A 27,366-nucleotide genomic window follows, 5' to 3' on the forward strand; every position below is an offset into this window, starting at 1 on the left:
AGCTGAGCTGGTAGGTGTCAAAGCAAATAAGTTCAGATCAGAGATCAGGATACATACCAGGCACTGGACAAGGATAAGGAGTAGAAATGGGCAGATCAAACAGATCTGTTGAGAAGTCAGGCACAACACACCAGATCAAAATGACACCTGGAAACAGGAAAGTTGAGAGGGGCGCTCTAACCTGGAATGAGATAATAAAAATACGTCTAAACTTGCTTTCCACATCATGAAAATAATTAGGATTGATTTGAATGTGCTGAGAACTTTGCCCAAGGTATCTTTCGTTTAGTCATAGATTAATATAGTAGCATTAGACAGGAAGCATTATGAGTTGACCTTGTTATATCTGTGATCATATATGATAAATTTACCCTTTTCTGTTAGGGGCCCAAAGGACATACTGGACTTTCGCCTGAGCAAGCACCTCCTGGAGACAAGGTACGTCCTTCGTGATACATAGAAATATCATTTTGGGTGAAAGGTTTTGTAGTTCAGTGCCAGATTTATGGTTAGCCATGTTTATCAAAAGAGTCCATTTTTATCTGATTAGAGGCCTAAATGTTGATTTCCTTGTGAAGATGAATGCCTGGGTGATATTGTGTTTAAGTCCTATTTGAATTGCAGGTGTAATTGTTCACTTATATGGTGTGCAATTGTTATGGGTTTACAATATTATACATATTGAAGTTAATATAAGTATTGTTGGGTTTGGTTCTTTTGTCAATATTGTGTTGATTTTTCATAGCACCCTAAATCGTGGACAAACACACCTGTGGACAGCAGCTGATAGAGTATCAACTCTCAAAGGATGCCCTCTACTAAACACCAGGCTTTTTGTTCTTGTCTAAAGGTATCCTGCCCTGTGTGGCTACAATTTCAAATGTTGCTTGTTCCAGAGAGCTGGGTCTCTCCCAGATAAATACCTTCCTTTGAGCATTGTTCTTCTGGGACTGTGCTTAACAAGGATCTTTTGATAGAGGGAGTGAAGGAGCCTTGTGGAGCTGTGCCATACGAGAAGGGCCCTCATATAAAAGGGGCGCTTCCACGCATTCCTTTTTGGGCAGAAGGGGGCAGCTTGATGTGGGAGAGGGCCCTAAGCAGTCAAAATAGTGGCTTCGCTGAAGGCGTGATGCTGACGTTTCTCTCTTCCGAAAGCCAGATTATCCATATTTACTGAAGTTGGGAATTCCTGCTAAAGGAAAAAACGTACATTCATATTAGTCAGAATGGATGCTTGAGTCTCCTTTCTGATCCCAGAACATCACACCTTAAAAGCACCACAATCTGAAGTTACATTTCTAATTAAAGAACTCGCTCAGTTACGATGTCATGGTGAGCATAAGAGTAAGCATGAAGCTTTGCCCTGTTTGAGCCTGGCATGTAGAGATGTGGGGACCGACCATGAATTAGTGCACTCATGAGTGGCATAGCTGTGCACCTGTTTTAGGGCACTTAATTAGGAATTTTCATGCACGAACTCATTGAAATTGTGAGTTAAATGAATGTTCCTTGGACAGTGCAGTGACATAAAACAAGTGCACAGCTGTGCATATTCATGAAATGCCTCTGGTGTATTAAGTAATGTGCATATCCAAATGGTGGGCGCGTTAGGTAGGTAAGGATAGAAACCTGTGACCCTACAATAGAGCATAGATTAGTAACATGCTATAGTCACACTCCCATGATGTCTCATTATGTAACCAGTGTCCCAAACTGCACAGCCTCTCTGTCCACACTGATTCCATGGTGTCTAGGACCAACATTCCAGACACACGCGGTCTCTTATCTGGTACAATCAAGACGAGAGGGAAACACTGGAGTACAATGCACTACAGTTATGCAGGTTATACAAGTAATGGGTATGGTTCAATGCACTATTTATTCTTGCAGCTCACTTGTAAAAGGAACTGATGGAAACCCCATTTTAGCTACACACCCGTTAGTTATGTAGTTTTAAGTTGTACAACTAAATATCATACCTCAGCAATGTTATATTTTAGCTGCTATATAGTTATATATAGAACTTGCATTTCTATGTAATCATTATCTAAGCTTATACTGTACATTTATTAACATTTGTGGACCATACTATATGCCTATAAATAAATGTGCAGTGTAAATACATGCACACCCTATGTACTTGATGGAGAGGCATGATACATGTTTTCCAAAAATAAGCGTAATTATGCATACCATGTGCATACCAGAAGGCATTATACTTACTTGTGACGGCAGTGGCTGATTCACGCGTTTAACTAGCACCATGATTCGCACACTTTGAATAAGTTGTTTTTGCAAAACTCAAAAGTGACAGATGTACTATTGGAAAACCACATACTTTGCAGCTTTTGTTGGCATACACCTCTCCTCTCTTTGTAGATTTAGTACAGAGCAGGACATCCTCAGAATTAACTTATCATAATTGAAGTTTGGTTTTTTTTGTGCTTTATTCTTTATCTGGAAAGGTTTCCTTGTGAGGACATTTTTTCAGCTGTGTACTCTAGAAAAAGGGTATTTGGAGATCTTCTTATTGTGCCACTTATGCTTACCGGAAGTAGGTATACATTTAAAAGTGTATTAAGTATAGCGAAAGGCAATGCAGGTGTTTGTGTCTTGAGAATGTTCGCTATGTTGGAAATCCCTCCTCCTATGACACCTTCCGCGATTCCACTCCCAAACCACACTTACCACTGTGAAAAATCTAGCCACTTATTAGATTTTCCATAGTTTTATGTCCAATCTTTAACCAGAAAGCTCTGAAGGTCCTGATTTTTCACTTCTTAATTCTCTTGTTTGTGGTCACAGGTGTCACGTTTTGCACAGGTGAGTGGGTCGTCAGCAGAACACGTTTCAAACGCTTTGTACTTTTGTTGCAGTGATGAATATAAGAAGTTTGAATGGACTTGGAAGTATTTGGTACTTTAAAAAAGATAAACAGCAGAATGGTTTTTCGAGGCAAAAACGGTAGTTTGCTCTGTTGGCTCATACAGGATTATATATCTGAAGGCTCCATCCTGCACACAAGGAAGGCTGCGCCTTGAAACCTAATAGGGGGAAATCTTTTATCACTGCTTGTGGTGGCTGCTCGCCAAATGGCAAAGGTATTTCGCTAACACATGCTTAGCCCTTAATAGACTCATTTTCGAATAAAAAAGCCTCTGATTTCTTACAGACCCTCTTTCAAAAAAATCTAGATGTTTTTATCCTGGGACTTTGAGACAGTGAATACTTGTTCCCTCAATTACACACCATCACAGACTTTTCACGATTTGTCTTTCAGCTCTAGAAATGTAAGGGTCGAAAATATTTTAATTGAGTCTTGGGAGATCTAAGACACTTAGCCTGTTCTCTTTGCCACATAGCTGCCCTTACAAAGAAACCTTGTGTCTTTATTATTTTTTGTTGCTCCCGCCAGCCTGTAGTATTTTCCTCTGCTTCCATTGACTGGCACGCCCTTAACATCACACACAGCTGCCCCTCAACACCCCATGACTTACACCAGGATTTAGGGTGGCCGCAGAATATGGGCTTGCCTTGGGCACCATGCTCAGAAGGCCTTTTGTTTATCTGATCCCAAACCAAACAACCCTACAGAAACCTTGAACGGGCTTGGTATCTTTTTACAGAAAATGGCGGCCGCAGCTCTCTCCCCTGAGGTGAAAGCACTCAGCTCTGCTCTGAAGGTCAAGCATTCTTCTATCCAGCCCGGCTCAGTTATCACACATAGGTGAAACCGCATAGCTCAGGGGCCTCCCCTCAAAGCCCTGTCATTCAGGTGGCCCCAAACTGTAGTTCATACAGAGCAGCCCCTGTCCTACCAAGGAAACTGCTAGACGAGATAAAGCTAGTGTGTGCTGGCCTTTTCTTGAGAAGCTGTCCGCATTTGGGCCACTGGAAATATCCAAATACATCAGCCGCCAGCATTTGCCACATAATCCACCATCTGCTGCATACTTTCCGGATTTCACAAAATAAAAAAAAAATCCTAGTTAAAACAATACGTTTTAACTAGTATTTTCTTCCATTTGGGTGAAATCAGGAACGTATGCAGCAGGTAGTGGATTATGTAGCAAATGCTGGCGGCTGAGGAATTTGGACGTCATAAATAAAATCACCGAGCACGGTAGATCCGTTGCAAAGGTTATTTGGTCATCATCAGTTGCTGATTGATATATTCCACTGTTTGTTCTGGGTCGAAAACTTTGCCCAGACGGTATTAATGTTTGGTATAATGACAAAAAAATCAAATAATACTGCCACAGAAAGTGCGGCAATGGGCTCCAAAACTTGACTTTTAGTGCTGCATCATTTATTCAGGCATGCCGCATAATTTAGCACTTTGTTGCCTCATATTGTGATTTTGTCAGGGGGTACTGGGTAGATGTCAGTGGGGTTTCTTCTTTTTGCGTTGCCAAGAGTCAGTGGATAATGCACATACAATGTGCCCCCTTACATAGCGTCCTATCCATCCTAGGAATAATGTTACCCCTTTATTTCTGTGATGTGATGATACAGAACCCAAGTTTGACACTGAATATCGCAGAGGAAAGGAATACTATTTCTTTTGTAAACTTGTCCGGTTTTGTGGCAGCAACGCCTCAAACATGTGCCGGGCTGTAGCCTACAATTAGTTTGTAGTCATGGAATGAGAAAGTGTACCTGCCCCTGAGGGCGTAAGTCTACATTCCAGGAGAGGAAGACTGCATCTGTAGCATTCCTTAAGCACATTCCAATTGAGGAGATGTTCAGAGCAGTGGCAAGGGCTTTATTGGAGCGTTCAGCAAGTATTATGCCTTTAATACTTCAGGATGGCCTGTCGGATAGGGCTTGACAACTTCTTTAATTTAGTACCAAGTCCATGATACTATTATACGTCTTCACCATTTTTCACAAGATGATCATCTTTATGGACATGAAATGGGCCAGTACTGGGGATTAATGCCTTGTAAACTTGGCTTTATTTTTATAAATTTATAAATAATTATTTTTCACGCCATGGTTAACTCCCACAACCAAGTCTGTGATTCAGAACCGGGCGCGGTGCATCGAATATTGAAATTTCCAAAAAGTGTTAACGAGATTTCTGCGGTACAGTGTGGGCGACCCATTTTCAGCTTCAGACAAGTATTGGGAGAAATTGTGTATTTAATGATCTATCTGGGCCCAGAGGAGGACGATTTGTAACACCTTGTTGACCCATCTGTGGAGAGTTATTGCTGTCTTGTCCGCTGATAGTTTTGGCAGAGTACCAGATTTCTGAAAGTAAGTACTCTCACTTTTAACAGAAGGCCTTCAAGACGAACGCTTTAATTATCTGTTGCTGAATTGTTTCTCAAGTGACCCAGGTAATGAAGACCACACTATTGATCATCTAGACAGCACTATAGATCCTCCAAACCATCTGATTTGGCCATAGATTATCTGTGAAGTACAAATGTATTGTCGGCCAGACATCCTCTGATAAAAACTTTGAAAAGCTGGTAAATTTATTTCATCCCAGCATGATAAAGTATAATGCTTTATTCATCGAAAGCCATTAAATTCCTTCCAGAACTCCACTAAAATTACACGTGATGGTCTGTGGTCAAAATCTTTGGTCTGTGATGCTGCCCTTTTTCAAGTTTCATGACACAACAGTTGGCTTGTTATTTCATTTCCTGAAGAATTTAAGCAGGGTCTTTCTGAGATTGTTTCAACTAGGTTGTACAGTACTTTAACTGAAGATTGTTTGCGTAAAATCCCATATTGCATTTGGAAGGAAGACTTGAAAGCATGCAGGATGCTAGTGAAAGATTTATATCTGATTAGGTGACAAACTTCGAATAGTATTATGTCCTGCAATTGATCAATGGCTTGACTATTTTTCCCAACAAATCGAGATTTACATCTGAATGTAGGCTACTTGCAGGCTGAGAAAGAGTGTAAATTCTTTTAATGAGAAAATATTATGTTTGTGTTTACATTTTCAAATTGTAAGATGGTCTCATGGAGGAGTAATATACACTTTTTTAAAGACAAGTACCAAGAAGAACACGTGTAAGAAATTGGTTTATTGAGAAGGGTGAAATCCCCACTCAAATAATCATGGCAAGCAGGTCCAATCTGCCTTCTTCAGACAGAAAGCCAGTCTTTCTAGCTGCAAGTCAGTTTATCTGGCGGAAGGGTAGTCCTTCTTCTGAATATTCCATGGGCCCAGAAGTGTTCTGATGAGTGCTCATAATGTCCTCTTTTTATTCCTGGTGCCAGTCTTTGTGTGGGGATATTCCGGGACCTACCGCCAAAACTGAATCTGATCAGTTCTTCCCCTTTCCCTAGTCCTGGCTTAAATAGTCTGGGCAGACAAAGGCAAGGGCAGGTATAGTGTCTGGTTCTTTTGTGTGTGCTGTGGACACGGGCCTTTGAAACACAATCAGGGCAGGTTATAGTTCCTACCCATCCATCCTGCCAGGAAGATCCTCTCCAGGCTACACCCAGGTCCCACTGTTCACTGCCTGGGCACATTCTTGATGGAGAAACCCTTAACATGGCCAGGAAGCTGGAAACTCCTAGAAAGGTCTTAGAAACCTTGTGTAGGAAAATGTCAACTTCTTATAAGTGTTATTTTCAAAATTATTTAATCTAAATTATTTAATCTAAATTCCGACTTTACCATTAAAGAGGATTATATATAATAATGTATTTGAGGATAAACATAATTTCTCTATCTGCTCAAAATCTGGAGTTAGCATGTATTAATAGAAATAAGGTAACCCAGAGTTAGCCTATGGGACACTCATAGTCTTCTTAAATACCATTCACCCTGCCCCATGAGCCTTTAGGGCCTAACTTAGGAAGACTTATGTCTGGCAAAAGATTTATTTTGCAAGGTCAAAATGGCAGGATGAAACTGCAGTGGCAGGCCTGAAATAGGTTGTAACAGAAAACGCCCCATGGTCTCAAACTGTCGGTATATCCTTCTTCGTCATTCAGAGCAGCAGTCACCATTACCATCTACAATAATGGTATTGTCCTCATCCATTCTTCAGATCACCACCTTAACTTATTTGAGGAATGTTTCCCTCTGATCAAGAAAACGGCATTGAGATCTGAATTCTCCTCTGTTCCTCCTAACGCTGTAGGCATCACAAACTCACCGACATCACCTGGTGGGTCGGAAACCACTTCCCTCCACAATAGACTGCAGCCTCACCCCACAGGCAGAGCAATTACTTCAGATTTACATAGCCAACCTCCCACCTGCCTTAAACACTGCCTCCCCAGAATGCTGATCCCGAATAACATCTAATGTCATACTATTCACTCCCTTTCACCCATCTATTGAGCTCTCCCCTCCTAACAACTATCTTACCTTTACCCCAGTCTGCTCTCCCCATGCCCTCTCCCCAATACATCAGCACCGTTCACAACAACATCACCACCCTCTTGCAACCCTGCCGACTGCATCAAGACCTGACAACTAGTCCCCATACCTCACTAGAATCCAGACTGGATGACTACAAAAAACTTTCAAGAGCTCAAACAAGACTTACATAGACTCATTCGCATCACCACAGAGATGACCAGCATTCAGTGTCCTAATAAGGACCATAGGACGAAGACACTCACCCATGACCAACCCTTCAACCACCCCGCCATATCTCCCACACCCCTCCCTTCCAACCTGACCTCTTCTTCCACGACACCTATGCATTTCAACTAGACTCTATTCCAGTGCACTCATGCGACTGATTAGATTGAAAGTCCCTTTATCCAATAATGACATCCAAACCCTCCTCTTGTCATATAACTCTTAACTCCCTGATATCTCTGGCAATCAGGGTATAATACATCCCATCTCGGCAAACCCACATAGAGCTCCTAGGCTTAACCATAGAGCGGTCAACAACCACAACCTCAGACAAATTACCCCCACACATTGTATCCCAGCACACCATAAGCCCCAATTGAAATGCATGCTAATCAATTGCAGATCAGCTTCAAGACATGTGGGAGATATTGCGAACCTTAGCCTCACACATGCTCTTGACCTAATAATCTTGAATGAAACCTAGTTAAATGACTCCTCTGCTTCTATTCTTGACATACTTGTCCCTCCTAACCATGGCATTACTAGATTGGATAAACCCAATAGACCAGGTGGGGGCATCGCCTGCATACACAGCATCAACCTGTAAGTTAAACACGCACAAGCCCCCTTCTATCCACCTGCCAATACCTTTGCTTCAATATCACTTGCAACAACAGATCTTTATGCACACTGCACACGATCTATGACCCTCCAGGAGACAATATGGATTTCATAGAACAAATCATGGAATCCATTGTAATAAACGCTGGTCAACATTGTAAACAAATCTTCCTCGGAAACTTCAACCTCCACTGGAACGATCTGAGCAATCCTGCTGTTAACAGTTTTAAAACCTTCCTTGCTGACCTTAACCTGGCCCAATTTTGTGACAACAAAGGGTCAACCTTAGACCTTCATCACAAAGCCCAACTCAATTAAATTGGAATCTATCCTCGCCTGTTATTGGTCTGATCACCACTGCATCACATTCTTCATCAGGGATGCTGTGATAACCAACACAGCCCAACAAACAAGACCCAGACTCTGGCAAAGGAGCATGCACAACATCAATCGTAATGAACAGACTTCTCTTAGCCATAATATTCTGCCTCCTCCAGGAGAGATTTCCAATGTCTTTGATCTTACTAATCACTACACTCGCTACATGGTGACTGTTCTTGACACAATCGCTCCACTGCAACTAAGAAGAGTGTCCGCAAAGTATTCCAAGCCTTGGTATAAGGTTAGCCTCAATACAGAAAGATGCAACCTGAGGCTAGCTGAACGTCAGTGGAGATCAACTCTGTCCCCTTGAACACCTCAAGCACTTGAGATCATTGAGGAACAGATACTATAAAAGCATTAGAACTTCAGAAGCAAGTTTTTTCAGAAACCAGCTGGATTAAGTTAACAACCGACCCCAAAAACGTTTTAAGCTCATTAAAGCTCATTTGACCTGTGCACCTATTCCGTCCCTTGTTGGATCTAATCTGATACCAAACTGAGAGGAATTTGCTCCTTTTTTCTCCAGAAGACATAGAGCTTGAGAAATGATCAAGCGATAACCGTGGAACATCGTCCTCTCCCATCTCAAAGCATCTTCTCTGCCTCCCGGACAACTGTTCCTTTGTGGCCCCCCCCGGGCACTTCCCCAAAAAGAACGCCTCATGGAACCCTTTCAAAACCTTTGAGGAAAGTTTCATCCACAATATTCTAACAATGCTCAAACCCTCAAACCACTTCAATGACCCTCTGCCTCCCAACTTCTTCAAGGAGATCATACTGGCAATACTCGTACTTTAGACCAAGATTGTTAATGCCGCCCACCTTCAAGGCGATATCCGTGACTGCCTAAAGTCCAGTCAGTTTTCCCCCATCCTAAAAAACCCAAAAGCAGATCAAACTAACTTAAACAACTTCTGACCTATCTCCAATATTCTCACTCTGGCGAAGCTCCTTGAAAAATGTGTTCACGTACAACTCTGTAACTACATCAATCAATTCTGATTATTACACCAATTTCAATATGGTTTTTATCCATGGCACAACAGCGAATTGGCTATGACACACATAGTGGACGATGCCCTAAAAATGCTGAATCAGAACCAATCCTGCCTTTTAGTCCTCCTTGACCTATCATCGGCATTTGACACGGTTACGCATGACAACCTACTAGACCTGTTTAGAACAGGAAACAACCTTTACAACGCAGTCATTACATCACGCTACCTTTACATAGCAGTCATTACATTGCAACATCCTCCACATTGCAGGTCATTACAATGCAGCCATTACATCGCATGTCACTACAAAGCATTTCATTACAACGCATGTCACTACAACGCAGGCATTACATCGCAAGTCATTACAATGCATACCATTAAAACGCATAGTACCCTTACACTATCCAACTCTTACCCTACTGTTGCACTCACTGGAGTTATAATAGTAATTTTTACCCCTACACTATCCAACACTTACCCTACTGTTGCACTCAATGAAGTTAGAATTGTAATTATTACCCCTATACTATCCAACACTTACCTTAAATGTGGTATGCATTGTAATGGTATGCATTGTAAAGGTATAATGGGATGTAATGGAATGCGTTGTAAAGGTAGTTTCTGAAAATGCAATGTAATGGCATGTGATGTAAAAGAATGCATTATAAAGGATGTTGCGATGTAAAAACTGTGTTGTAAAGGCAAGCATTGTAAATGTATTCGTTGTAACGTTATACATTCGTTTAGAACATTGTATGGGGTTATCAGGATCGGTTCTTAACTAGTTCACCTCCTAGCTCCAAAACAGGACTCAAAGAGTCAAGGTTATTCACTCACTATAGCTGACCATGTCAGTCACATTAGGGGTCCCACAGGGTTCCTCACTTTCGCTCACTCTCTTTAACCTGTCTCTTATGGAAATTTTGAGTTCCTCCAACATCCACTATCACATGTACGCTGACCATACCCAACTATACTTAAAAGTCTCCTTCCCAGAAGACATCAGTGCCCTCAACACAACTCTGCAGAAAACTCAAAATTGGCTAGCATCCAATCACCTCAAACTGAATACTCAAAGAAAAGAATTCCTCCACATCGCCCCACCTAACCAGTTACCTGTCATTGAAGAATGGTTGAAATATCGAACAGCCCACAACTGCATTCAACAAGTCACTGACTCTGCAAGATCACTGGGATTAACGCTTGACAAGAACCTCAACATGCAGAAACACATCACAACTTCAAGCATGCAGTGCAAGACCTAGTGATTACCAGGTTGGAATATGGAAGTGCAACCCTCTCTGGACTGCTTAGATCCAAACTGGCGCCTCTGAGAGCCTTGCTCAACTCTGCTGCTAGGCTCATCACCGGCTCAAAAAGAAACAAGCACATCACCCCAGGTCTGAAATCCCTCAACTGGCTCACTTACGAAGCAAGAATACAGGTAAAAATTGTCTGCATGATACACAAAGAGATCTCCACTTCCAAACCCCTAAATACCTTGCTCAGAAGCTAGAACTTTCTGATGGTTCCAGATCATCTAGGAGCTCTAACACCTTACTTCTGAAACCGCAAAGATTCCGCAAGAAGAAAACTTATAACTGATCTTTCTCTGGGATTGCTCAGATAATTTTGAACATCTTCCCCCCTGAAGTCAGAATGAATCCCTCAACAGTATCCTTCAAGAATGAAGTCAAAGTACTCCTTATGAACACATTTCTTCCTTATATCCTAAGATACACATCCCGATTCCTCAATTTTCCTCATGACTATGCATACCGACTACCTTATGTTTTCGACTTCTCAGTCTTGACACTACCCTCCCTTTTGTCAACACTGCAAAACCCTGCAATTGTCTTGACTATGATACTTTTGTGTTTATTGGCTTTTCTCCTCAGCTCTCTGAAAATTGTAAAGCATACCCTTCCTTTCTGTGTACAACCTATCCTGTATTTTTCTCGGAAACGATATTATTGTGATTATTGCTCTGCTCTCTGCATATTTGAAAAGTACTCTGATACCCGCAAGGGTCATGTTCGCGCTATAAAAACTATCAAATAAATAAATTAATACTTTTTAGGGTGGGACAATGAGTGCCGCAGCCAACTAGCAGCATTTAATGTACAGGCCCTGGGTACATGTATATACCATATACTAGGGACTTATATGCAAATTAAATGTGCCAGTAAGGTGTAGTCCAATTTTACAATTTTTAAGAAGAGAGCACACACACTTTAGCACTGGTTAGCAGGGGTAACAAGCACAGAGTTCTAGCAATATAAAGGAGTGAAGTTTGGGGGAGTGTCTCGCCAAGGATGTCAGGTCGGTTAACACGCCATCTAAGATGAGAAATCCTGAGATTGCCTCAATTCAGGACAGTGCTACAATGCCACTAAACAGCAGATATATAATTGGCTTTAAAAAAAAAAAGCAAAATGTAGGATTTCTCGATTGGTGTGATGGTACTTCACTGGCTCATGGGATATTTATAAAATTGTAATTTAGGCCATAGGGTCAGTTCTCTTTATGAATTCTAAGGTAGAAAAGGAATAATTTACAAATGTTAATATACAGTTCTTGTATTGGAATGCATTGTAAATGTACATAATTCTTTCCTACCTCTTGCGAGGCACAAAGTGAAAATATATATTTTTTTATAGTATAGTTTAATGAGAACGGTGGGATATTTAATATATGGATTGGGAATATTTGTTGCCACTTGAAAAAATATTCATTTTTACACACTTTTCCCATATAATTTAATGAATATGTTTGGTAGTAGAAAGATTATCGAATTGTTTTTGTCTTTGTGGTATACATTCTTCTTTTATATACGGAAACAGCACATCTGTCCTAGTGGTGTCAAACAGCTCCATCAGTGCAACTTCTGTTTTGCTTGGCGGCTGCTAATTATTTGGGGGTTTTAAAGACTGTAGATCCAGTTTCGGACCATGGATGCTGCTTTAATGAAAGCCATAATGGTGGTAACTTGAGCTGCATATAAAAGTGGGAACTACTGCTGCAGGTATGCAAATTGCTACCTATGGAAGAAAAGTCGTATCACTGTGATAAAAGCAAATGGTATTTTTGACAGCTCCCTTCGGCAAAATTGTGCAGTGAGTTAATGCTCTCTACTGACATCTGCTGTGATCTGCAGATTATAAATATCCCAGCAAGCCAGATTTAGACATTGAGCTAAACTGAGAACCATTATATCGGGTAATAGCAACAAAGGTAATCGATTAGGTGCATGTAAAAGCCAATTTTTTTAATAACACAGAGCATTGACGGTATTAATAAATAATCTTAACTATCTCTCTAAAAAGAATTCCCTCGTGGTGAAGCTGTTTCAGGCTTCCCCATTCAGATTGTCTTTTACAGACCTAATCTGACCTCATTTCCTTTTCCTTTTTTTTTGGTCCTACCTCAGCACTTTGCTTACACCACTTCTTTCCTAAACATATAGACATGTCTCAGCAGATTGAGGCAAACAAAAGGAGTTTGATTTAACATTGTTAAACAGATATACTTACATATCTGTTATCAATTGGCCTTATGTCCAGGAATATGATAAATGATTGTTTTCTTATGCCCAACCAAAGGGGTTGTATTTGTCCAGCACTTTGGTGACCAGTTTAACAAGTCACTGAAAAGGTCAAATCGTTTATTAAACAAGCAGAGTGTTTGTCCGCATGCAGAACATGGTATTTGGTCTCAGCCCCCTTTCTATTGAATGGGATCCATAATGATGAACTAAGCCAAGAATTCCAAATTCGGGGTCAGTTTGGCGAAAGGCCCTACTTGCTGTAAAGACAATGGGCAGAGCATGAGGCTCAGCCACGCACACGGACCCGGCTCAATATAACAAGTCCTGAGATTCTGAGCAAACAGCCAGAATGGAGATGTTGTAAATGCTTGCTTAGATGCTTGCATGTCTTCTGCATAATCCATGAATAGTTTTACATATAATAATGATCAGTGTTAACTTGAGTATACTTTGTGATTAATTTATTAAAAATAAATAAATAAATGAAAACAAATACCTGAACAGGCCCAACATTTTTGTAGAATCTGTTAGATGCCTGGGTTGACGAATATCTAGGCTGCCTAGTCTTGATTGTAGCTTGTGTTTCTTTTTCAAAGTTTCTGTCTCTTCATTTCACACTTGTGGGTTCTTTTTCCAACCCTGCTTGCCCCTTTCTCATTGTTTTCCTGTCTTTTTCTCTCTCTCTCTTTCTGTCGAGCTTTTCTGCCTTTCTCTCTCTTGTTCTATGTGAACATTGAAAAGAAGTCTGCATCACCAAAAAGGAGTGTGAGCGCTCACCAACTGCAACCACTGGTACACATTAACCTCTTCGATGCCGATGACGGAACGGTTCCGTCATGCACGCCGGTTGGGCTGTGCTTATGACGGAACCGTTCCGTCATGGCCCCGCCCGCGCTCAGATCTTTCAGCACTGCGCGGGAATCCGCGCAGCGCTGAAGAGGTTAAGCACTGAAGCCCCCATTACAAGTGACCTCTAAAATTTGATGGGGCTGGTAACTGCGGTTAGTGGTCCTACAGAATTGAGGAGAACCTCAGGAATACCAGAGATTCTGTTACTTTCGCTCACAGATTTCAGCTATGGATTTACAGAAGGAATCAGACCTGGAATTACAGATTCCTCCATTAAGTCCTTATTTCCTAATGGGCCAGAATTCCCCCTACTACAGGAGTACTTCCGAAACTGCCTGGTACCTCCAATGTCAGTAACTCTGGGAGTGGGGAAATACACGCCCATTCTCCAGGCTTCCCCTGGAGGATGGGTATGAGTATACTGATCATTGTGACTAGCAAGGTATATACAATTTGCAATGCACGATATTGTACAAGAATATGTACTGTGCTCCCCATTATATTCTTCTTAATTTTAGCCCCCCCCTCTTTACTGTTTTTGTTTCCTGTATCTATTACTTTGCTTTGTACCTTATTTTATGAAAATCAATAAAACTTGTTGAAATTAAAAAGAAATTTAAAATCGTTTTTTGTAGCATATGCAATTGTGTGGCCATGGCCCTCTACGAGCAGCATTTTGATGCTGTGCAATGCATCGTCGCTCTTCCTAGACTTAGAAATTTTAGACTTAGAACTGTCTCTCCTGGTTTTCAGGAAATTACTTAAAAATGAGTTGAAGCGCTTGCCATAAGTAAAGAATCATATCACATTAAAAGACTAGATTTCTTGTATATGAACTTTGCTTTGATTCTGACCAGGTCTCTTGTCTTATACTTTAATTGACTTTACGTTCTATCAACCGCAACAGCAACTCCACCCACCACCCGCGATTGCCACATCAGAAGTAGCATGTGCACAGTGTTCATTGATAACGCAGCTACAACACCCAACTTTAGTACAAGCAGCGTGAGCGGTACCAGTGCCACACATGCACCCATCAATCACATGTTGATGACATGACCACTTGCAGTTGTCAGTCACCAGGACCTGCTGCTGTTTGATCAATGTTGGTATGTTTATGACCTTAAGCCATAGCAGGTAGCAGAACCAGCCTAAGCGACACTGAGAATCACAGCTACAGCGCCAGCCCCCGGCATTCCCATTCCCCCTGAATCTCATAAGAACAGCTCTGGAGATTCTGGGTTTGGACCTCACCATCTGCATACCTTGTTCAATGCATCTGTGCCAACAAGCAAATGTGTGGATCTAGACTGGACCATCATACCTGTTCCTTAGGTTATTGTTTTTACAAAAGTGACAAAAACCTATTAATATTGTCACTGCACTGGGGTTAAACGCACTCAACATTTTAGAAGGAAGTTCTCATATTTTCTGGACACTAATGTGGATATTAGCCACACCATGGTGCCATCATACACCCCTAACAACCTCCTTTTTGTTGATCTTGTGCACTTCATTCAGTAATCATATTACCTGGGAATCTGCTCAGGACTGTTATGTACAGACCTGGAGTATGCGGCTAGGACCATAGTTATCATTACTGCAATGGGGCAGTGACATCTGGACCCTGGACAGTGAGGTCCCTACTGCACCCCAGTTATGGCTTTCACTACTCAGCTGGGTGCACAGTGGTCCATTTTCCTTCCTTGCTTTCGGCCCTTGATATATTTTCTACACTGCTGTAAGGTTGTGTTCAGGGGGTACAGTCACCCCCTCAACCAGACCATGTAGGCTGGAGTAAACTGGAGAACTTCTTCTTTGAGGAGCTCACCATTTTCTGATTCCTGTTCTCATGGCCTTCTCTGTCTGGATGTCTGGCTCTCTAACAAATTACAACTCGTTTAAAATATCTATATATCATTATTATACTTTTTTTTAAAACCTGGCGTAATGAAGAAAAGGCTTATACGCTTTTGTATACGAAACAAATTGAAGCATTTTGTAGAGGAGTAAATATAAATATTAATTGATAAAATAATACTAAAACTCATGAACACATTAGAAACGGTGAACTGACCAATGCAAGGTGTTACTTAATGAGTTTTATCGTAATTATCTTCATGTAATGAACAAGCTCGACTTTTAAAACACATTCCTTGTTGTTATGTTTTACAGGGTGACCAAGGATTAATGGGAATAATTGGACCCCCTGGTCCGCAAGGTCAAAAAGTAAGTTCCTCTTTACTTTTTTATTTGTTGAATAGTACTCGTTTTGAAGGGTAACTTGTAATTCCATAGCATATGAACCAGCTGTTGCTTAAGTGGGGCTTCTTCAGGTGAAAACCGAATTAAAAAACAGGAGCGCAACGCATAGTGGTAACCCCAATATGGCTCACAAACAGAGTCCCTGCCCACATCGGATTACAAGTGAGCCGGGAACACCACATCCACCTCCCCTGGAGCAAAGAACTTTTCAGCAGCAAAAAGAACAATTTCCAGATAGTAAATGATGTAAAGATGGGGAATAACCTGTGGAAGTCAGTGCGGTAAAACAAATGTCTCTTTTTTTCCTACACTTCCCAGGGTTCAACTAATGATAGCCCTATATTTCCCCATTCCAGAATTATTGATGGTCCAGTAATTTACATAATTAATTGTTTTTTAAAGCATGCACTCATGAAGGTGATGAGTGAGCATGCTTGTGGCTACCTACTTCAACCTGCACATCATATTACAATCCGCCCCGTCATTTCAAGGGACTATCTACTTCCTGATCAGGAAGTGCAGATCTGTCTGAGTGCCAGAACAAGCCTCGCATTGTTAAGAACCAGGATTACCATGCCAAAACGTCACTTCTTAGCAAAATAGGAAATTTGTCCATTGGATTAAGTATCTAGTTTCTGTATTCAAGTTATGTAGGTTTTTCAAAAGAAATAACATACCGAGCTGTTCCAGAATGTGAAAGGTAGCGTTGCCTAATATCTAAGACATGTATTGCTAAGCTGGATGCTACCAACCAGATAAAAGCAAGTCTGAGGTTTTTCATGCAGAGGCTGATGATTAAGTGTTGTTTACAGGATCAAGTCTGGTCTACCCGTTTTAGTGTTCTTTAGAATTTAGCTGCTAGCTTTGGGGGTTAAGAAAATTCAATATGCATGAGATTAACTACAATAAATGTCATATCACTCTCAATTTAGTTCAATTGTAAAATAGAATTTCAAGATAGAAAATAGCAGCAGTGACTTACTGCTATTGTGTTTTTTTATTTGTTCATAAGTCAAACCATAATGAAGACTCAGTGATATGTTTGTATTTCATGTGAAAAATATGGATTGTGATGTGCATTGGTGGCACTAGTTACCCAAATGTGAAATATCTTAAAGTGTTAATATACTGATTTCCCCTACATTAAATTAAGCAAGTTTGGTAATTGAAATGTTCAGTGTGTAGTGACTTAAAACACCAGATGTGTCATACAAAAGAAGGCCTCTTCACAAGACGCTCAGAGCTGTAACCCCATGGGTATACATTTTCAGATGATTTTTTGTGCTCGAGTGTTACCTGTGATTTTTGGATCTGCAAAACCGGGCTTGCAAATCTCTGGTCCAGAAGCACCAGCACAGTTTCACCAGGTACAGAAGTGCACCCGGTGATACTGTGGACACGGGCTGCAGGCAGAGGCAAACATTGGCCCCAGACCTGCTACTGAACATCATAGAGAGAAGGCAAAGCATGGCCCTGTCCTGGCATTACCGCCCCCACCCGTCACCCTAAGCAATCCATATGCAACCAGTCACCACGTTCTCAAAACAGGCTATTGTCAGTGGTGGCCACCACATACAAAAGGTGGTGGTGAGGGGGACGAGTGGAGGGGTAGTGCAGGGGTTGGGTGGGTGAGTTTAACGATAAAAAAAAAAACGACCACAAGTACCATAAATTGCTGACCACTCTCCGCATCACGCCTGGTGTTTTTACTCTTCCTTGTCACTCCAGGCACTGGGGCTGCATCAGACTCGCTGTCCAATCCCGCACTGCAGAGCAGCGAAGGGATTGGCCTGAGCGGGCTGCAAAGACGCTCAGCTCAGGTCTGGGATTCTGTGGGGGTTTCTCCAGCCCGGCCGGGTTAGAGAAACCTAAGTGTTCATGTGTGTTTTGGTCATCCTGAAACGGCCGTCCAAACACATATGCACACTTAGAGAGTGCACATAGCACTCCTCCTACCACCCATGCCTGGTCCCTCCTTTCCCTGCACTCGCTGGCAGAGCCAGCTGTTTAAAAATAAAACGATAATGAAATGTTGTTTTATTTTTTAGCTGCTGTCTCTGAGCCAGTGGGACGACGCTCCTCCGCCATTGCGGAGGAGCCACCCCTGGCTGTTGTTCGACCCTGAAGTGGTAATTTGTTGTGGAAAAGGACCCAATGTTCCTAAATTCGTGTGATATTCCGCATTCTGGCTGAAATAGCTTAGAATACTTGTTCTTTGGTGTGGGAGTACCATCCCGAATCATAGATTCTGGCACCAGGATTCTCTCACTAAATAATAAGCAATTTGTAATGAGATCCTTATTGGTATTTTCATCTCATCTTTTGTCATTTGAGACCTGAATCTGAAGTGGTTGTGTGGAGGGTAACTCCTTTTGTCCCTGGAACTAGTCATGGGCTTTCAGTTGAATTTAGAAATTAATTTCTCATCTGTTGACATTCCTTAGGAGAACAATGTGGTGAAAATACCTCAGTGGGTAAATAGAGGTCAGAGGAAATATTTAGAAAGATTTTAACCCAGTTATGCACTGAAGTACTAATAGGAACTTTAATAATGGGGATACAAAAAACTTGACTGATCCATGGCGAAGACACTACATTTTGGCAACTAATTGTTTCATCTACTCTTTGCATGATGTGTTAGTTAATGGCCTCATGTGCAATTTGCTTAAAATGCAAATAGGTGGTAAAATATGTTGATGAAACAGCAAGCCTTTCAAATAGTTACAATATATATCTCCTTTAGAACACTATTTTAGCAGGAGATATATACCGAGATGCATGATTTCATGATACATGCGTTTTGTAATATGTTCCATTACAACATAGATGAAAGCAAAGTCTGAAATGTAACTGACTGGTTTCCCAATGTCTTTTCTTGGCAAAGGTGAGAGAAAAATATGTGCTCTATTCAAACCACACCAGAAAGCTGCTTATCTCTCCCATGGGCTCCCATCAGGATTCAGTCTGACTCATGCCATTTTGGAGTTTATGTTCTGCTAGCCCTACTAGGTAAAGCCAAAGCCTTCAATACAATGGGCCATCTGTGTCTAATGCTTACAGTCACAACTGTAAGGATAATCCATAATGGATCTTTCAGCTGAACCAAGCCTTTCTTGCAAGGGCCCGATCATAAATCAAGCATTGGCAAGAAAGTTTGGGGAGAACATTTAGCCACTTTCCCTACAAAAAAATTGGGTTAATTAGTGGCGTAGCTAGACCTTTTGCCGCCCATGGTGGTAAGTGCTTTTGCTGCCTGGCAGCAGAGTGGGGGATGGGGTTGCTGGCAATTCCCCTGCATTTGCTGCCTCGCGACGGCCACATGTAAGAGCGGGGAGGAGAGGCAACCGCCCCCAAAACTCGTGTCGCCCGGGGCCGGTCGGCCCCCCCAACCATCTCTTGCTACACCACTGGGGTTAATTAGACAATGAAGACCCAATGGAGACATCTGCAATATGCTGCATGTTAGTATTATGGATCTCAGTAGTTTGCCAACAGCTAGCCAAAGATAGTATACAAAGAATGCCAATGGAACGTGCCGTCCTATGGGATACTCTGGTATCATCACACTCCCCAGGGTCATTCAGAAGGTTTGGGAGGTTTTTGGGTGATAATTAGTCAACAAGGATGGCACTTCCAAAAAAATGCTGATAACACACAATTACCATAAAAACAAGCATTGGCAAACCCAAAGGGGTTGGCTTTGGCAAGTGTGCAATTTGATAATTTATTCATTTGCAAACCTAAGTAATACGCAAAAACTGTAAACAAAAATAAAATAAAGTAGTGACCTAGCAGCTGGCACACCAGACCTTGCAATGAAGTGCACACTTTTTCTGGTCTGAATGAGTGTGTGATCAGGAAAATGCTGTCACTCACAGTGCAGGAGAGCCAGGTAATGAAGTGTGGTGACCCGTTACCTCATGCTCTTTGCTTTGGTTGGAGTAAGCAAACTGAATGTCGTATAAACCAACTGATGAAGACGGTTGTCCCAAAGCCCATGTATTTGTATCTATGTGCATTTAATTTATAAAGGTTTTGGAAAACCTGATACAGAGAGATCGCTAAAACAGTCTCTTGGCCAGACCTAAAAATAATTAACACCACACGAAATATACTCCTATCTCAGTGTTTAACTAAATTAAGATGATAATTTGATGCAAGTAAACTGACAAAGGAGATAGGAAAGATCCAGTGTATCATTGCTGGGGTAAAAACAATAAATGAAAAGCAATACAAATCACAAGTACTAAACACAGTTAAAGCACTTTAAATGTAATGAATCCAAGAACTGTGAACCAACGTTCGTCTCATAGATGATTACAACATCCTATACTTAGATGAAAATGTGGACGCACTGAAAAAGCTATTAGCAGCACAAAATGCAATGCCACTTCTGGAAAAAAGGGGAGAAAACATACTAAAATGTCAAACTGTATTTGAGAAACCTTCATTGGCTGCTTTTAAATGCTACTTTTCAATGCAGTCCACTTTCTATTATTCTCAAGTTCATAAGTCTGCATATACTGCACTCTACTAATAGTTCCAATTCCACAATGTGGCAAAGTTAACCCGCCAGTCACGTCAAGTGCTCAGGAAAGTTAAGTTTCAGTGTTATATTTCTGTATTTGTGGTCTACAAAATATACCACTGTCAATATAGCTGTTCTTAACACACCATTCATTGATTTGCCTGTACCTCAATAGCTGAACACAAACGACTGTTGCACACATATGTAGGACTAATGTCCTATCACAGTAGCTAATTCAAATATAAAGTGGTTGGCTTTGGAGCAGTACCAAGTCTTACAATAATTCCGCTAGTGAGAAGAGCCCCATTTCCTCCACAGTGAAGTCATACTGTGCCAGAGTATGCACAGTTTCAGAGCATTGTCCAACATTTCCTTGGATGCAGATTAATTCCTAATATTATGTCCCATTACATCGCAAAGGCATAAAGGAAGAGGATTAGGAGGGTTCTAACAGTTGATGCAAACTTGGTTCTGACCATAAGAACTAAAACCTTATTTAGAGTTGCAGATGTCTCATCTACCATTGTAGAAGTCCTATTGACTATAATTAGACTATTCTGATTTCGGTTTCAACCTGTAATAACTGATAAAATCCCACCAAAGGGGAAACAGCCCTCACCAGTGTAACCATATAAAGACTGATAAACACCTGCACAATGAGAAAAAAAACGACATTCACAGAAAGGAAAACTAGAATGAGAGAGTCATTTTTATTTCTTTCTGAAGGGGCCAATTCAATGTAACTTTGCTATGTAAGTTAGTAGCATGAAAGACTGGGCTAACATTATTGTGCTTTAGTTTTGTTGTATGGAGATGTCACTAAAATATTGTTTTTTGCTCCTCTTTGTTTTCTTCAGTTTTGTGGTCTTTGGTCTAAAGAAGCAGGGTTTAGAAGCATGTTTTAGGTCTTATTTAATTGTTCTATAAACTGTAGAGAACGAGGAAATATCAAAATCCTATTTAATATTTTGGCTATGTTTGATTATTTCACTGATAGGTAAAATGGATGGCTTCATAAGAATCTTTCCCAATGTATAGCATCACATTTACCCACGGACAGAGAATGGGTGAAACCCTTGGATACATCTGCCCCCTTTTCTAGCGAGTCAGTATTGATAGTATGTGAACTGCCAAATACCCCAGGCTTTAAATATTCAATGCAAGATGTAGTGACAGGCATATGTGAAAAGATTACTGTCACCAATCATCCGGGATAGTGGTGAAAACATGACACCAGACTTTTGGAATACATGGAATGCAGTGTCCCTTGAAATGTTGCTGCAAAAAGTTCTTACCAAGTTCAACAAAGATTGGAGTGATATTGTTTGTATTTGCAGTGATTTAGTTACATATATGAAAAAGTTGTGTGATGACCTGTCAAAATCGATACCTGAGCTGAAGTGCTTCCCTGTAAGAGATCCTTGCCACTTGCTAGATGGTATGCTGAAAGCATCTTCGCAATCTTCAGAGTGAATGAAGAATGCTATCGATTTTGTAGACCATCCTGGTGCACTGTTTCACAATGCACGGGAACTAAAGCACAAATATTTCTCATTTTGTGCTTTTTTTGTGGCATCAAAGAAAGAGTCATCCCAACTGTGTCATTTAGCCGGTGATTCTCAGTGCTAGAGGCCGTGAATGCTATTTCATCCATGTGGCGACTGTTTACAGAATCTTTGCTTAGTGATGATGCCAAATGCAAGAAATGTGAGGATCTTCAGTTGCATATTGATAGTGATGTGAAAAAAGTGCACTTTACAGCATTCTTAGATATTTACAGGAAAACATGACTGCTATAGTGGACAAAATCAAAAAACTAGAGTCTAAAAACACCCTTGTCCATCAACTATTCAGCGTAATTGGTGTAGATGTGAAACAACTTCTTGAGAGTAGGCTGGGCAACACTTTAAGTGACTTCGGCACTGCAACATGTTCCATGATAGAATGCTTGCCACTTGGTAAGCACAGAAACATTGAGGAGCAATTCAGAAAATGCTATTTTACAATGCATGAGAAATGGCTTTCATTTTGCATAGAAATATCCCATGCAATTTAAAGTCAATGAAGCCTCGCTGTTCTTGATCCCTTCCATAAAGGGGTATTTTATCTGGACCTTGAAAAGTACTGCGTCATTTTTTGACCTTTCAATAACTCTGAGGGCATAAATGCCCAATTCAACGCATATGTGGCAGAACCTGTCCCAGAGAATCGCAATTTTCAGATGCAGCAGCATTGGCATTGAAAGCTATGTTAGTGGCTAGAGTTGGCAAATTGTGTACTGGCTGTTTTGCCGTTGCTCGTCTTAAGTGCCAATGTTGGGAGGACCTTTTCACAGACGAAAGTTTACATGGGAAGGAAAGAGCGAGCACGCAAGACCAAAGATTCACAGAAGAAGTATTGTATGGTGTACGGCAATACGTTTTTTGCGGGGACCTGTCTTGCAGTTTGAACATACTGGAACAAGTAGATCACTAGAAAACCCCATAACTGGCAATTTGTCAACACCCACAATAGAGTGTCATCTGCCCATTTTGCCAGACACTTGTGGACAACCTTTTGTCCTGCTTTGTGGGTGGTATTGTCACAGCAGAGAACCCAGGCGGTAATGATACCAGTCATTGTCAATCAGCTGTGACCCCCTTCCTGTCGTGGGGATCCCTTTGATGCTGTTGGTGTGATGCTTTTAACGAATTTGAGGGTTGCCTTAGTGTTAGTAAAGTGGTGTGCTTCCCTTCATCAGTGATTCGCAGGTTGGTGGGGTAGAGGAGAGCATATTTGATTTCTGCCTTCTGTAGGATTCTCTTAATAGGAAGGCCACGCCATCAGGGTATGTTCTACCTTTACCATACACTGCACCCTGCCCACAGGGGTGCCTTAGGACTACCTTAGGGGTGACTCACATATAAGAAAAGGAAAGGCTGGGGCCTGGCAAGTGGATGCACTTGCCAGGTCGACATGGCAGTACCAAACTGCTCACAGACACTGCGGTGGCAGATCTGAGTTTCATTTACAGGCTAATCATGTGGGTAGCACAATCAGTGCTGCAGACCCACTGGCAGCATTTGATTTACAGGTCCTGGGCACACACAGTGCACTGTACTAGGGACTTACCAGTAAATTAAATATGCCAATCATGGAATCACCAATCCACCCTAACAATCTACAGGGAGAGCATATGCACTTTAGCACTGATCAGCAGTGGTAAAGTGCCCAGAGTCATAAAATCAACAAAAACAGGTTAAAAACAGAAGGTCAAAAAGCTAAAAGCCTGGGGATAAACCCGCTCGACAAGCCAGGTCTAACAAGGTCAAATTGTGATTAGTTCAAGTTGCAATGGAGTATACTCCACTGTAGATGCCTTAGATGGGAGTTGCGATTCTGCAGGCATTAATGTAAAGGAGGAGAGAGTCCAGAACGTTTGCCATGGAGCATGTTGCTGTCTGAATCACATACTCATACTTTATTTGCACATGAACTTCAGTACAGAAACAATTCAAATATGTTTACAAATTTGAGATCTTGATCAACAGAATATTGATCTGCGGGTATTTAGGGTGGCACATAGAACATAATAAAGAAAACCTTGCAATGTAAGATTAGGAGTGATAAAGAGTGTTACAGGGGTGGGAGTACAAAAAACAGAATTACTGGAATTCATAATTTTGTGGGTAGTTCCTAGTAAGTGGCATGGTGTTTCTGTCCACGTAAAACATGCAATACTATTCTTGCAAAACTCAGCAGTGCGCTCATTTCCCTAGTGGTAAAGGGAGGTGAAGACTCCAAATTGTAATGGGTGAATGATATGAGCTATCACTGTGGAGAAAAATATTTTTCCTGAAGAGGAAAAAGACAAAGTTTTTTGTGTGAATGATCACATTTACTAGATGCACCCATGCAGATTGACCTTGCTGCACACAGTCTTTAGGTGGAGTTTTAAATAAGAATGAGAACATAGAGAAAAGTATAATTTGCATAGATTCCCACAGTTAATCGTGAGGAATTTTGTGACTCCTGAAAAAGTCTGAAAATTTCTCAACTCATAGATTTGTCTGTAGTCTTCTAAGTTTCAACTGACTGAAACAAAACAAACACTAATGTTTAAGAATTTACCAGTTAACTGCTGTTCTTTGTGTAGTACTGGGCTTGGTACATTGAGAGGAGGCTTAAGTCTGCCAGAATATACCGCTAAACTAGAATTTAAATAGATCAATTAATGAATGCAATTTCCAAATACATTACTGGTTTTATAGTAAAATAATACGAATAGGCTGTTCAAGTAATGTCATACTTACTTACCAGTAATTGCATTAATCTGAGTCCTATTCCCTTGCTTGCAGCCCTTACATGTGAGGTCTCCCCACCACACCTCCTGTTAGTATCAAGCTCCAACCATCACAATTGGCAGTTGCTCTGTAATGAGGGTGGAATGGATCATGGTTGCAAGCGAGGGAACAAGACTCAGAGTAATGCACTCACCAGTATGTAATTATGACATTACATCCTAATCCATTTCCTTGCTTGCAGCCCTTAAATATGAGAAATAGCAAGCAATAAAATCAGAACAACTGACAAAGCCTGCTGAACACACAAATGTATTGAGACACATATCATCAGGATGGATTCTTCCTATTTTGCCATTGAAGAAAGCACCTGATGACAGAACACACATGATACATCGGACCTCAACAAATCTATAATGCTTAGCAAACATGGAGGACTCAGCTGAGGTCTCAGTGTGGCGAATTTCCTCAATGTGTCTCCGCCACTGTAGATGCCATACTCCGGGTAGACCTACCCGAAATCAAGGAAGGAGGAACCTGACCCTGAGCCTCATAAGCCTTAGAGACCAACAAACTGACCCATCTGCTCAAAGTAGCTGTCACAGGTTTGCCCTCTTCCTGGCTGAGCCTAAAATCACAAATAATGACTCCACCCTACAAAAGTGCTGAACCCTCTTCAAATAGACCAGAATCGCCCATCTGACATCCAGCCAATGCAATCTCTCCTCCTCCAGGGACCCTGGGGAAGAGAAAAATTCTGGGGGATTTACTTCCTACTACAAATGAAAAGAAGGATTCAGTTTAGGGGTAAGCACCAGCACCGGTACCAACAACATTTTGTCAGGAAGCACCTTGCAGAAATGAAACTTAGAAGACAAGTCTCCCAACTCCCGACAACCTCCTGGCTGACATAATAGCCATCAAAAAGAGTTTTATAAGTGTGAGGAATCGCAAGTCAAACTCCTCCAAAGGCTCAAATGGAGCAGACATCAAGGACTCCAAAACCATTGACAAGTCCTAAGAGGGTACTGACAGGAATTAGACAGTCCCCTCAAAAGGTGTACTACTAAGCCGTCCTCATCCAACAAATTCTTCCATGGACCCGTAATGCTTGTATTGCCACCCACTGTACTTTCAGAGTAGCCACTGTCAGGCACAATCTGGAACCATCCTGTAAGAATTCCATTACCATCAACAAACTCACATTAGTAGGATTAAGACTCCTGGCCCCACACCATTTGTAATAGGCTCTCCAATGCCAGTTATAAGAACATTGAGTAGACCACTTCCTAGATGCTTGTAATGTAGTCTGAAATACCCTGGCCTTTAAATCCCTAAATTTCAAACTCCAGGCTTACAAACAGAGTTTTTGTAGACTCTCTACCCTCAAAATTGGGAACTCCAGGGGGGACGGAGCCATCAGGAAAAGCCACTGAGCCCGTGAAAACATTTTGTGAGACATCTTCCCTAGACCTATGTAATGAGTACCCCGTCTATTCACATATGCCTTTGCGGTGACATTGTTTGTCCTGTTGTCCTGTTGTCAGCACCGCCCTGCCCTGTAACTGGTCACTGAATACAAGAAGAGCCCTTCTTATGGCCTCAAGCTCTCTCCAATTTGGGGAATAGTCTGCCTCGGTGCTAGTCCAACAACCCTGCGCCTGCAAATCATCTCCCTAGGCCTGACAAACTGGCTTCTGTAGTAAGAATCAAAGGATCATAAGGCTCTATCTAACTGATAATGCGCCTCCTCTATGGCAAACCACAGAAACATTTGATGAGAGGGCTTGACAGGAAAATGGACATAAGTGTCCTCCAAGTTTATGGATGCCAACCAATCTCCTGGTCTTATCAGGGGAATAATTGACTGAACCCAAGCATTGACCCACTTCCGATCCAGCACTGGCCAAGGATGACCTTTTGTACTGGAAAAAGAATAGAATAACCCCTCCAAAGCCTCTTTCTCCTGGAGGAACCTGAATGATTTTCTCCTTTTAGAGCCCCAGATCTACCCCGTGGAGTAGTGCAATACGTTTTGGACTCCGTGCTGGCAGATGAGACCTACTCTTATACAGCAGGGTACGTTTCCTGCCTTAAAGGCCTTGAAATCATGGCATCCAGCTGCTCGCCAAACAACATAGACCTCATTAATGGGATTTTCATCAAGGCAGACTTTTCCACCACTTCAGCCTTACAATCCTTCATCCAAAGGTGCCATCTGGCTGCCACCAAAGTCCCTGAACACAAAGTAGTAGCCGTGACTATATCCGATGATATATCTGCCAATAAGAGGGATTGCTGTTCCATAGCAGATAACAGCTCCAAAC

At 41.5% G+C, this 27,366-nt stretch overlaps 1 protein-coding gene across 1 annotated transcript in view; it reads left to right on the forward strand.

The window, feature by feature from the left end:
• COL24A1 (collagen type XXIV alpha 1 chain) overlaps positions 1–27,366 on the forward strand; it is an 826,732-nt gene that overhangs the window by 247,995 nt on the left and 551,371 nt on the right. Inside the window, exons 6-7 of the mRNA XM_085602067.1 lie at positions 385–438; positions 16,142–16,195. Of these exons, the coding sequence (XP_085458193.1) occupies positions 385–438; positions 16,142–16,195 (108 nt within the window). The remainder of the gene's footprint in view (positions 1–384; positions 439–16,141; positions 16,196–27,366) is intronic.

This window comes from Triturus cristatus, chromosome 4_2 (assembly GCF_964204655.1).
Source record: "Triturus cristatus chromosome 4_2, aTriCri1.1, whole genome shotgun sequence".
NCBI lineage: Eukaryota > Metazoa > Chordata > Amphibia > Caudata > Salamandridae > Triturus > Triturus cristatus.